Source organism: Lissotriton vulgaris, chromosome 7, assembly GCF_964263255.1.
Source record: "Lissotriton vulgaris chromosome 7, aLisVul1.2, whole genome shotgun sequence".
In the NCBI taxonomy this organism is placed as follows: Eukaryota; Metazoa; Chordata; class Amphibia; order Caudata; family Salamandridae; genus Lissotriton; species Lissotriton vulgaris.
Genome location: NC_141695.1, coordinates 1,692,476,589 through 1,692,491,054, shown reverse-complemented (window position 1 = coordinate 1,692,491,054; position 14,466 = coordinate 1,692,476,589). Strand labels below are relative to the sequence as shown.

The following is a 14,466-nucleotide window of genomic DNA, read 5'->3' as shown; positions in this document are numbered from 1 at the left end:
TTGTGTGACATAAATGTCGCGTCAAAAAGATTTGGAGTACCAAAATATCAAGGAACAGAATGTCGAAGGCCAGCATATAATTTGTTTGCATATAGAACTGTTTCCTAGAACATTGTTGTACTTAATATTGTTAATCTAGCTCCTATAAATATTTTTATTTATTCATTTACTACATATTAGTTAGTATATTCATTTTAACTGCCAATATTTTTAGTATAAATGTTCTTAATTTTTAACATTATAGCTTGTCATTTTAATTGTATAATTTGTTTTACATTTAATGAATAATTTATATTGTAGTAGCAAGTTGTCAGTTTATATGGGAATGGAGTGGAAGTTAATTAAATTATAATTATTTTAATGTTAATTATAGTTTATTGGTAATTACATATTGTATTGACTATGTAAATTATTCAGTTATTTATTTGATATTTTATTTGTTTAGCTTCAACATGCTCATTTTAATTTTGTAAATTTATATTAGTGGTTTATATTTTAGCAGCATGTTGTTAGGTTAGTAGGGGAATAGAGAAAGCAAGTTAATTCAGTTATAATAATTTTAATTTGTATGTTAGTTGAGTTTTTCATTGTAATTAAAATGTTTAATTTATTACTAGTTTTTAGATTGTGTAATTATTAGATTGTTATAATATTTATATGAATTTATTTTGCAAATTATAATCTATATTTTTATTTTCATACTTTTTATAGTAATTTATATTTTAGCTGTGGGTTGTTAGGTTTGTAGTGGGATATGAAGGAAAGCTAATGAAATTCAATGTATTTCATTTCTATTTAATTGATAAACTTACTTTTTATTGGCAATTGTTTATTGTTTAAAAAAAATAGGTTTATTTATTTATTTAGCTACATGTTCTAAAATGTAGATGTATTTACTAATAATATTTGTAACATTTATTTTTAGACTTTTTTTTATTTTATTTCTTTAATTTCTTTATGTAATATTTTCAAATACTTTTCTACTTTTTATGTTTTTTGGGTTTTAAGGAGGAAAGGGAATTAACCTACTTGTTTAATATTTCTTTAAGTTTATATTGTATTCACTTTTATATAGAATATGATAAACAAAGATTGTTTTTTGGTATTCCTATGATTGTAGAAAATGATTATGAGTTGGAATTGTATAAGTAATCCTAACAAATATCAACACTTTCCCTATTGTTCCATACATTGGGTTGAGATAGTAAATGCAACCCCTGCAAAGTCCAACATACTCCCTACTTTTGTTTAGACTGATGTGGGATTTGCAAATCTAACCTTTCTAGTTCAACGCTTTACCTACTTTTGCATACATTGGAGTGGGACTAGTAAATCTAACCCCTTCGCAGTCCAAACGTTTCACTACTGTTAAATAGAAATTCTATCCTGTTGGAAAATGGCCCTCTCTGAAGGGTTCCCCAAAACATTTTGTCTCCCTTCTCCTATTTTTCTGATCTATTTTTTTGCTGGCCTTAGGGCTCTAAGAACGTTACCACTGCTAACCAGTGCTAAAGTGCATGTGCTTCTCCCCTAAATGTGATGACATCAGTGTATACTTGATTGACATATTTGTTGTATGTGCAAGCGTCTTGTAAAGTGGTGTACCATATACCCAGGGCGTATACTTCAAATGCTACTAGTGGGCCTGCAGCACTGATTGCCCCATCTAACAGAAGTAGCCTTTCAAACCTGTCCTAGGCCTGCCACGGTGTGTGCTGTTTACTGCCACCTCAGCTTGGCATTCAAAACGACTTGCCAAGCCTTAAACTCCCCTTTTATTATGTATAAGTCACCACTATGGTAGGTAGGACATGTACCTTTATGTTTTGCATGTCCTCATAGTGACAAACAGCCTATTTTGTTTTCACTACTGTGAGGCCTACCCCTCCCAGAGGCCAGTATTGGATATTCCCTCATATACTTTAAAGCTGTAATTCCTGATCACAGATGAGTGCCTTTTTCATGTTTGATATGTTTGGAATGGTAGTCATAAATCCTCCAAACTGGAAAAGGTGGATTTAACATTACTCTTTTAGAAATGTTATTTTTAGAAAGCAGACATTTCTTTGTACTACTGCTCTTTGTGCCTGACAGTTTGTCTCCAATACACTTCTGGGCTGTATGACAGCTACACTTAGTGCATTCCCTCGAGACAACCACAAACACAGGAAGGGCTGTGTGTGACAGAGGACTCATCTGCATTTTTCTGCACTCTAATAGTCTTACTGGGCAGGAAGGGGGAGAGATGGGTCCCACTTACATCTGAATGGGCTGTGTCCTGACCTCACACAAAGCACTGATTTACCCCCCAGGTTTAGCCTGGCAGACAAGTTTGGGTTGAGAGAGATCATTGTGTTCTACAGAGAGTTCCTTTGAAGTCACCACATACCTCAATGGCACTTTTGGGCATAAGTACTGGGTTGCTGACCCCATGAAATCAGTCACTTTTTGGACCACAGCTCCATGTCCGCACAATGCTGGAAAGAACTGCTCTGCTACCAGGAGGGACTACAACTCTGCTAATTGCTCTGCTGTGGTGGCCTATTGATTGTTGAGCTGCAGGGGGAACTGCCACTTTGCTACCCGCCGTGCCGACTTTAAAGTTTTCTCAAAAGGCTTGTTAGCTTGCCCCCTATTCTGGGAATCTCGGGGGCATCAAAGATTTACCCTTCTTAATCCTACCGTGGGACTCTGTCACTTGAGAGTCCAGTAGGTGGCGGTCAACAAAGATCAGACCCCGTCTGATCGCTAAACCCGCTTGTGAATAAAGCAATCACTCCTATTTGGCTGCAGACCTCTCACTGTGTGTGCCCAAGATCAGTGCTTACTGTAGGTTTCACACTACCCCCCTCCAAGACAACATTCTTGTGATTCGCACTGGCCTCTCAGTAGCACCTTCTTGAGACATCTTGCCTTGCTGATCCAGGCCGCCCCTGAGACACACGGCTCATCGGTCGTCTATGCCCCCCCTGGAGCAGCATGATCACTGGCCGCCACTTCCTGGAGGAATTCCTGGAGTAAGCCAACCTCAGAGATGCGGGACCCTCTCATGGTCCTGAGTGATCACAACTAACCTGCTAGATGTCAGTGTTTAGTTAAACACTGTAATATCATGTACATTTTAGGTATTCGTAACTTGCATTTAATGTAATTTTTAAACATGCATAACTCGGAAAGTATGCATAAGATTTTTATCACTTTGGTCTTATTTTGTTCGGAATACCGAAAGCTATTCCTCTAAACCAATGTGGAGTTTTTTTGTGGTGTATTCTTTGTGTTACTGTGTGTGTGTTTCACAAATACTGTACACATTGACTTTTGAGATAAGCATGCCTGCTCTGTGCCAAGCTACCTGAGGGTGAGCACAGGTTATCCTAGTAGTGGGCATAATAAATCTTACCACTCTGAAGTTCAACTCCTACCCTATTGCAAAAATTGAAGCAGCATTATTTAATTAAACCCCCCAAACAACATCTGTTTCCCTAATGTTGGTTAAAATGGATTTATATTGTTTTCGATATTGGTTTTTAATTTTATTTATATTTTAATATTTTGTTTTTTGAATATTTATATATTTTTGAGAAAAACATGTTTTTTTATATTTATTACATTACTTTAAATTTGCATATGGGCACTTTTTGATTTTTCTGTTACTATTATTGTTGTAATATTTTTAAATTGTAAAAATATTGTTAAAATGTTAAATTTTTAAAAATAATATTTCTATGCTAAGTGCACAGTATTAAAAAATACATTTTATATTTTAATATTTCAGGTTAGGTTACATATTGTTCTTGGTTGTATATATGTTTGCTAATTTTCCACTTTATTTTTCTGTAAATGTTTAACCCCTTACATATATTTAAAAATGTGTTTATTGTTATTATTTTTGAAATTATATTTACATGTGTCTATATACATTTATATATTAACATAATTTAAGTAATGAATACAACAATTTATTTAACAATATATTGTTTTAATTAATTAACTACTTTAAATAAATTACTTTATAGTCCATATTTATTTGGAAGCAAATCTTATTTTTACTGGTTTTTTCTTTCATGACATTTTTGACAGAATAGTTTAGTTGCTCTCTTTATAAGTAAAGGATCACCATATTTCTGATGCAATATTTCTGCCTCTCATAATGTTTATTCAGGATATTCTGTCAGACAACCTCTGCCCCAAGCATGCCCCCACTACTGTGCCTTCCTGGTCAACATCATTACCTATCCATCTCTTGGCCAGATCAATTGGACGGAATGATAATAGAATTCTAGATTTCGAACACCCATCTCTCCTTCATCTATGAGTTGCATCGCTTTTCTAATAGCAAGTATTTTCTGCTCCTTGCCTCAGATAAATTCTAAGAGTATCTTGTTTACTACTTTAATGAAATGATGATAAATATTAAGTGCATTACGATGAAACAGTATAGCAGTCTGGGGAGGATAAGCATTTTAGAAATTGCCGCTCATCCTAGCAGGGAGAGAGTAAGTCTGCACCATAGCAGGATAGATTGTTTGATCAAGATAAGGGCCATCTGAAGATTACCCTTCAATATCTAACCGGTATGATAATAGATTTGAATACCTGGATATTTATGGGTATTTGACAGTCTTCAGTTGAACATCAATTTTTTTCAATCCTAATGTATTCAACTGCTGGATATTTCGAGAAAAGAGGTGATTTATCCCAGCTGACTTTAAATGTAAAGACTAATCCAAAATCCCCAATATGGTCCCTAGTGAGCATTTAAAAAATAAGAGGAAATCATCTAAATAGACTGATATCATATATTCACTGATGTGGTATCCATATACCTAGTGTTTCTGCTGTTAATGTAATTAACATACTAACGACTAATGATGAAAGGAGACACCCTTACTTTGTTCCCCTCTGTATCTGCAATCTGTTCTGAAAATATCAGTCCCATCTGGACTCTGTTCAGCAGTTGCACATAGAGTACTTTGATCAAGTATAGGAAGCCCTCGCCCATTCCCATCTTCCTGAGCACACCTAATAGGTACGGCTATAGCAGATTGACATTGAGAATGTCTTCTCAATGTCTATTGAGGCAATGGAAGAAATACAGCACTCTTGTGGAGCACCCTATAGCTAACCTTGTTGAGAAATAGTCTGCACTCATTTTCCAGCTTGGCTAAGTGGTATTACAGTGAAAATTAAAATGATCTCACAGTGTTGAAAACATATTTTCTTCAAGAAAAGATACGGTTGGACCCCTGGCAACCTCTTCAAAGTGGAAAATTTGGCAACTTTGCAAACTTCCCATTGGAAACAAAGTTTCACACATGTAAGTGTATGCCACAGTCCCAAATGTTCACTCATTGACCTTGGATATCAATCAAGAATTGACACTGGAGTACTCCTTTTTTAGAGAAGTGGATTAATTCCCTGAGTGGTATGATCGGAGACCTCAAACTCATGACAAATGTGCAACCAAACAACACCGGCACAGCCGGTCCCAACTCTGCCATGGCTAGTCCAAAGCCCAGCTGCGAAAGGAGGAGGGTTATGCGTGGGGCTAGGTACCCCACCCATTAAAAAATCCTAGCTACAGAAACGCCAATGAAAAAAACAGCCTTGAGGAGAGAAGAATTTCCTTCACAGAGAGCTGTGACGCCTTGTGGCAAAAGCCAGAAATCCCTGGCAACCACAAAGCTTAATCCACCTGCTTTCGACCAAGACTAACACCTTCAGGACGTGGTATGTGAGGGCCATGTACAAGACAGGAAAAACAGCCCAAGTGGAAGCAGAAATGACAAAATACAACCTTGCCCTTCTTGGCATCAGTGAGACCAGATGGACATGGTCTGGACAGAAAAGGCTGGCTCCATGAGAAATTCTGCTATATTCTAGACACGAGGAAGAGAATGCCCCACAAACTGGCTCCATGAGAAATGCTGCTATATTCTAGACACGAGGAAGAGAATGCCTCACAAACTAAGGGAGTAGCATTGATGCTAACACCAGTAGCCAACAGAGCTCTGATTGGATGGGACGCCAATGGTCTCACAATCATCACAGCGATCTTCACACATAAAGAAAAAGAGGACCCAACATGAATGTGAAACAGTACTATGTACCTACAAATTATAGCAAAGAAGAGAAAAAAGAACAATTTAACAGACTCCAGTCCAACCTAGAGAAATGTTTTGAGAGAGACATCACCATACTTATGGGGAACCTTAATGCCAAGATTGGAATCGACAATACTGGGAACGAAGAAGTCATGGGCAACCATGGTCTTGACGACATGAACAAGAATGGCGAAAGGCTCACAGATCTTTGTGCCCTTAACAGTCTAGTGATAGACAGTAGTGTATTCCCACACAAAAGAATGCACAAGGCAACATGGGTGTTACCAGACCATTCAACATAGAATCAGATCGATCGACCATGTCTGCATTGCCAAGAAGTTCCAAAGGTTCCAGTAGGATGTGAGAGTGGTGAGAGGAGCAGTTGTGGCATCGGACCATTACCTTGTCGTGGCCAGGCTAAAGCTAAAGCTAAAGCTGAAGAAAACATGCATGGAACCGACAAACCAATGCCAGCGATATAAAACCACTCTCCTCTAAAAGAATGCACAGAAATGGAGTCAATAGTCAGTCACGCTCAGTAACAAGTTTCAAGTCCTGCAAGAACTAGAGGACAACACAGACTCAGTAAAAAGTCAGTGGAAGAAGATCAATAAAATAGTGACATTAACCTGCCTGGAGGTACTGGGTCCCAAGACACACCAGCAAGTGGCGTAATGAAACTTGAGGGAGGCCCCTTGCAAAGTACAATGAGAACTCGCCCCTGCCCACCACCTACCACTTTGGTCCTAGAGCCAGTGTACTATGCTGAGGGGGCCCCCTGCTGGGGCTAATGTTACATCACTGACACGAGCATAAAGAAAGGACCTCCTTCTTCAAAATCCAAAAGAGAACAAAAAGAAAGCTGCAGTCTACATCAGCCGAAAGCAGAAAAAGCAAAAGCTCAAGGTGAATAAACCAACACCAACAAGCAAAGATTGCCACAGAAGCCCAGGAAGCAGCGTGCCATGGAAACTTGAAAGAACTCTACAAATTTACAAGGAAATTCTCTGGCAGATGCAGCAAGCCAGGAGAACCAGCTAAAAGCAAAGTCAGGAAGATAATCATGTGAAACGAAGGCCAACAATCAAGCTGGGTGGAGCACTTTGAAGAACTGCTGAACCAGCCCATGGTGCAGTCTCCACTAGACATGTAGCCAGCTGACAAGGACTTGCCAATTGTCTGCAGCAGACTAGCCAAGGAAGAAATACGGCAAGCCATCAAACATCTGAGAAATAGGAAGGCAGAAGGACCCAACAATATTCCTGAAGAGGTACTGAAGCCAGGCATTGAAATATTAGTAGCCATGCTCTACCCCATGTTTGGAAGGATCTACGAAGAGGAGAAGGTGCAGTCAGACTGGAAGAAGGGACATCTCCTCAAGATCCCCAAAAAATGTGACATGAGTAGCCACGCAAACTACAGAGTGATAACTCTTCTATCAACCTCAGGCAAAGCGTTCAACAGAGTAATCCTGAACAGAATGAAGGAACAAGTCGATGCTCAGTTGCAAGATCAGCAAGCTGGCTTCCACAAAGATAGATCCTGTACAGACCAGATTGCAAAACTGCACATTTTCATTAAGGAGCCTATGGAATGGAACTCATCCTTCTTCTGTCAATTTCTTCAACAATGAAAAGGCATTCAACAGCATGGACAGAGAGACTCCTTGGAAACTCCTCTGCCTTTTCAGAGTACCAGATCAACTGATAAGAATCATCAGGAACTCTTACAAAGGAATGACCTGCAAGACAGTCCATGGAGAACAACTCACAGAGTATTTCTAAGTGAGGACTGAAGTCTGCCGGGGTTGTTTGCTCTCGCCTTTTCTCTTCCTGCTGCCTAAAGACTGGATCATTAAGACATCCAGAGGAAGGAGAAAAAATGGGATCCAGTGGACAGCCTGGTTGCAGCTTGACGACATGGAGTTCGCAGATGACCTGGCCCTAATCTCCCATACTCATCTGCAAATGCAAAAGAAGACCAGCATGCTGGCACATCAGGACTACTTGGCCTGAGCATTTACAGAGATGAGGAGCAAGCATTTGGAAACTGTGAAGCAGTTTGGAGTAGCCAAAAGCTTAGGAAGGTCGAAATGCAGGATCAGTTTCTTGAAAGCCATTCCACAGCAACTAAATCAAATCATATTTATTGATCGCTGCAGTGCACCTAATGGGGAGAACGTTATCAAGGCAAGTCATTAAGACGCAAAAGTTAGGAAATGCACCAAACCAGTACCTTCATGAAATATTCAAATGGAATACATAAGGGGCGCCCATTCCAGCCCAGACAAAGTGCACCCAGAGCGAGTAGATGTTTTATACGATACATAGGATATGATTGACACATTATGAAGATCATTTAATAACATAATATTGAAAATAGTGATTGAACTTCTATCTCCATCAACTTAACCTAATAACTCTTTCACTTCAACCTACTGTCTTGACGACCTTCTGTCTAACCTAAAGTGATTATCTTCCAAACATACCAATGCACCCACCTCAACCAAATCCCAGTGTGAGTTCATACTACCATCATCTCTGTATTAATTCAGCCTAATCCATTGACACCAATGTCTAGCACTGTGAGTTCAATTAACGGCGAAATGGCAGACTTCATCTACTAAGATGTTCAGCCTACTGATCCTTTCTACCCATCTGCAGAGTGTAGCTGCAGCTTAAAAACACTAATCAAAATCACTGACTCTTCAGCAAACAATAAATTCAGTAAGCAAAGACTGTGTCAAATTTAGCAGTGTGTATCTATCAAATCCTTCTACCACATCTACTGATCATATGTACTGATTGCCAACTGGCTTAATTACCCTTATATCTTGGGTCAGGCAGGGTACCTACCCGGAGGCATCTTTTATGTGTCCTCTGATTGGCAGACTTCCAATAATGTGTCTTAAACTCCATTTCAGATCATTTCAGATTCAGATCTCATATCACATCCATCCTCCGTTCCTGTCCACTACTACTCTAACTTATATATACCGGACTAGCTCCTTCTGTTGTTTCATTGCCCAAAGTTAAACAATGATGTTAGATAAACTTACAGTGTAAGTAACCTTAATATCCAGGACCTATCTACTATTTGGCATGTAACTATGAGCTCAAGCAACTGACTACATCCAGTTCAACCCATTGACACCATAAGCAGAAACACCAGATATCCATTACATCACCTAAACCTGCAGTTGAAATGCATCCTATTTTTGTTATTCACTATACTTTCGAATGTGAGCTGAATTTATTGATTCTATCACCACAAACAATTTATCTAACATCCTTAAACAGAGGTCTTGTTGAATGCAGGTGGAGTTCAGGAACAGCCTGTATGGTCTGGAAATTTGGCACACTGGGTAAAGGCAGAGAGATGGGTGCAGCTGGCAGTGCTACTAATGCCTGTTTTGTGCCCTGGCTGCATAAGTCAGGTTGTACATCTCAGCATAAGGCACCAGAGCAAGAGGTACTTTTGATGAAGACTCCAGGTGTCAGTGCCAAACAAGAATGACAGAATTGAACCAGAGCTGCCAAGCCAGCATCATGAGCCTTATGTCTCATCTGCACATCTGCCTTGATGCGCGGTAAGGACCATGCACAGAAACGGAGCAGGCTCACATAGTGAAATGTAACAGTCATTGCCACTTGGAACAACCCATCGCTAGTACTAGACCCATTTCCTGGCCCTCTGTTCCACACATAGGCAGGCAAGGTGAATCCAAGGTGCACTTCAAGCTGGAGTGTGTAATTAGATGAGGAATAAGACCTTAAGGGGTAGAACTAGAGAGGAGATTAGACTTCACAATATACTGTAGAATGTCTTCTGCATTGAGATGCACTATCCTAAAAACATCAGCTATGCTTAATGAGGCAGAAGGAACATTCATGTTTTTCCCAATCTAGCTTCTGCCTAACCTGTTACTGTGGTTCAATAAATGAAATAAACTATCTGGATGCGATTAGTTCTGCATTGGGCCCTCATAAAACTCATCCAGATCTCCTAATTCACAAGTGAACTCTGGTTTCTGTTCCCAAAAAAGTTAAGAACCGATTTAGCAATAGCAACAAAATAGCTATGCTTAGGTGTGTATGAAGGTCACATCCCCACCCCAGCCCTGTACCACTCCCTTTTACTTTAGGCCCCAAAGCAGAGCTCCCAGTCTCCAAAATATGGTAAAACTAAGTTACTAATGCAATCCGGTACTTCTAGACTTCATACTTTTCAATCTTAGGGGCTCATTAGGATGGCAGACGGACCTGCGTCCGTCCGCCACCCCAGAGTAGGAGGGACCGTCTGCAGGGGCAGCGGCAGTCCCTCCGTGCAGATTAGGATGTGACCGCCACTCTGGCGGTCACATCCTGTATATTTAACATTGCGGCGGGTGCTGCTTGAAGCAGCACACGCCGCAATGTTAAATAAACCATGTTTACCTTTGCGTGCATGAAGCTGCAGGCACCGCGTGGTGCCTGCCGCTTCGTGCACGCAAAGGCAGGGGGGTACCATAGGTACCCCCCATGTGCACCCCTCAACCCCCCTTCACCCCTGGGGGCCCACAACGGGCCTCCAAAGAAAAGTCTGTATGCCTTTCCACGGCGGAAATGCCGCAGTGGAAAGGCATAGGACCGCCGCCATCCTAATATGGCTGGCGGTGTCTGATAGACACCGCCAGCCATGTTAGAGCTGTTCCGCCGCGGTCGGAAGGCGACCGCGGTGGAAAAGCGGCGGACGGAAAAAAGATCCCCCAGCGATCCTAATCTGGCGGGGGGTCTTTTTTCTGTCCGCAGCGGTTAATCCGCATCCTCCGGGCCGAGTCGTGACCAAGGGGAGGAGCCCCGAAACGCTTCGGAGAGACATTGTTTCTGTTTGTCATTGCTGAATAAAGAAACTTTGGAACACGCTATTTTGTGTCCGTACTTCGCACTCTCCCTTCATCTAAAGGACGTGAGTGTGATTGTTTGGAATTTATTGGGCTCGCTGCCCGGTACAGACCGCTGTTGTCAGAGGAGGGGCCATAGCGGAGTGCAGTGGCTGCTGCGCTTTAAATGGATATATATATATATATATATATATATATATATATATATATATATATATATGTGTGTGTGTGTGTGTGTGTGTGTTTGTGTGTAAAGACAGTTTCTATAATGTACTATAATCCGCATTTCCTTTTAATACTCATTGACTACTGACTGTCAGCCTTGTCTATTCCTATCATATTTTCCTTGTGCTGGGGAAATTGAATATGTCAGTTGTGTTAAGTAAACATCTATTCACAAGCTGCTGTCTTGCTCTGTTTGGCTACTCCCTAAAGATGACGTGTCAACACATTGTACAGAGAGTGTCAGCTCTGCTGGAGGCTACCTGCTATGTAAATTCAATTCTGAAATGATATCTGCTTAAAACATCTGGCAGTATTAATGAGTCCTTGAACATCATCGAATCTCTGCACTGACGACCCTTGTCAAGTGCCTAGTTCTTCTCTAGTCAGAGTGTTAAAAGCTTGGTGGGGTTTGCAAACGATCAATGGAATTACTGTTTCTTCAGTTTTGCCAAGTGGATACCCATAGATCTGTGTACTGCACGCCTCAATCCACCATGGCTGCCAATTAAATCGGATGCCTATAGATTTCTGTCTCAGTATTCGAGTCTCCATATGTGTATGCTGCTTGTTCAAGTTGGGACTAAAAGTTAATTTTCCAAACCTGGTGTCTCAATTCCTAGGGGGCCTATTACGATGGCGGGCCGACTATGTCCGCCCGCCACCGCATCGGAGCACAGGACCGACCGGCGATGTTGTTCATATTAGGATGCCCCCGCCACACTGGCAAGCGCATCCCACATTTTTTACATTGTGGCGGGCGGTGCTGTAAGCAGCACCCACCGCAATGTAAAAAAAAGCATGTTGTGCATTTGCATGCACAACATGACAGGCACCGCGCTGTGCCTGCCACCGGTGCATGCAAATGTAGGGGGGTACCATAGGTACCCCATGTGCACCCCTCACCCCCCAACACCCTGGGGGCCCGCAACGGGCCCCCAAAAGCAAGAACTGCCTGCCTATCCATGGCGGCAATGCCGCCATGGATAGGCTGTTCTCCACCTGCATCATAATATGGATGGCGGTGTGTTATAGACACCGCCACCATATTATGCCCCTTTTCCGCCTGGTCGACGAGTCGACCGGCAGAAATGCGGCGGATGGTTTTTCCGTCCGCCGTGGACCACCCAGCCATACTAATATGACGGGAGGTCAATCAGGCATGGGTGGCAGGCGGGCGGACCGTCCCTGCCGGGCCAGCGGTGGCTACCGCCGACGCGGTGGGGCAATCCGCCCGCCAACCTAATGGGCCCCCTAACGTCCATACATACATTGTGAAGGTCAAAGATATCTCATCTATCTATTTGGAGTTTATTCCCTTTTTAAGACTTCATGCAAAAATGGTTGCTAACTTTTATCTTCAATCTCGTGTGGCCATCCAGGTAACACGAGGGCTGCTGCCTCCAAACAATCTTCCACTGGCAGAGTGGCACAAGACAACCCTAGGAAAATAGTCTGCACTGAATCCTATGCTAGTCAACATTTACATTATAGCCTTGCTGTCACCATCATAAGCACAGATCATAGACTAGAAACATGGCACTGAGGATCCGCGCAGAATAGGAAGATAAAAATGTGTCTCAAAGGTGGCCCACAAAGAAAAAGGCAAAGCATACAGCCATGATGGCTTGAAACAACTACAATATTGGTGTTAAAAACTGAAATATACACATTGATGTTCTAAAGAAACACTGCTAATTAATATTAAGTCAATGAACTCAATTATATGTTTCTACTCATGCATATATTTTTAATCTTTCAGAAGAAAATAAAGGATCAAACAGTTTGCTGCTGTTATGTGCACTTTATACTATTTTGACTGCATGTCAATGAGATGTGATTTGAGTTCACTCTTCATTTTCCATTAGAAAGCTCAACTCCACACAGACTTCTCATCTAACTAAACAACTCACATGTCCAAAGTTTTAAATGACCCTGTGGTCTGGTACCAACCACAAAGAGCACCAGGAACCACACACATATACACCCACTCACATGCTAAATCACACATGAAAAGCACAGTCTCAGCTATACATTTAGCATGGGTTGTTAACAGTCCTATCTGCTTTTAGAAGAATTGTCACCTACCACGTCAATGAGTTGAGCGATGGAGAGCCCGAAGCGGACCAGGACCACGTCGGTGGTGTTGGCGACTGGCCTGGACCACTTGTTGTATCCAAAGAAGAGTTTCTTAAGCAGCCTCTCCTCCGCGTGGGCGCGCATCTGTACATCACAGCAGGCTGGAGAGTTACAGAAAAGAGTGCATTACTTAACAAGCAACAAGTGGGAGGTGTTACCTCACTACAAAATCTGACATAGAACCTACTCTCTGCTCCATGACTACAATTAGAGGGTATGCCTGGGTGAGTGAGGTTTGTAGTACTGAGAAAAGCATCTTCCAACAGACAACTTTCTTCTCCACCCCACCCCCTTTATTTGTATTAGTTCCAATGCATACATTCCAAAAACGTTTAGGGAATGGATTTCCTGTGCCCATATCGCTTAAGACAATATGTTTATTAGGTAATGGTAAAATAGGTATGGACATCGGCCGACACTCTGCACTTTGAGAACAAGAGAATAATGTATGTTAGACCTGTGTCTCCTTGTTAGACCGTATGTTTTCTAAGAATGTGCCCACCGCTTACAACAGCATACTCAATAAGGAAAGGAGACACGACATGACTGGCAGAAGTATTTTATATATTTCTAGCAGCCCGTCCCGACGTTGTCCGGGTATGAATTGCTGCCGGCCAGTAGTATATTGTTTTGTAGGATTTCGTTTTGATAGCATTTCTTATCTGCGACAGGCCTGTGAAACGCTCCGATTCACAGTGCACTGCTGATGCACTTAAGAGTGCGCGTTCAGTAGTGTGTGAACTCGAGTTTCCCTACTTTATTTTTCCTTGCAATATTATATAGCGCGAACTCGACAACATGGCATGAGCACAATTTACATTACAAAGGAACGCATTCAGTTTTGGTAGGCACGGGGAGACAAAGTGATTTGCCTGGAATCACAGGATGTTGAGCTGATGCCGAGATTCGAACGTAGCTCCCCAGCCCTAAAGTTCGCAATTCTAGAACTTGTGGCGGGAGGTGTGTCTAAAAGTGTATGTCGGTGCTGGCCATCAATGAGAGAGACCTGTGCATTTTTCAAATGGGTGGTGAAAAAATATGAGTATGTTGCTGGAGATGTGGGCCGCCGTGCCACGAATGTACTTACCGGGGGTGGGTAAACACCCATTACTCCGCAAC

The 14,466-nt window shown here is 41.6% G+C and overlaps 1 protein-coding gene across 1 annotated transcript in view; it reads right to left on the bottom strand.

Annotated features, from left to right (window-relative positions):
• Positions 1–14,466, bottom strand: part of CHRNA4 (cholinergic receptor nicotinic alpha 4 subunit) — a 217,445-nt gene that overhangs the window by 162,198 nt on the left and 40,781 nt on the right. The window contains exon 2 of the mRNA XM_086932815.1: positions 13,297–13,448. Within this exon, the coding sequence (XP_086788941.1) occupies positions 13,297–13,448 (152 nt within the window). The remainder of the gene's footprint in view (positions 1–13,296; positions 13,449–14,466) is intronic.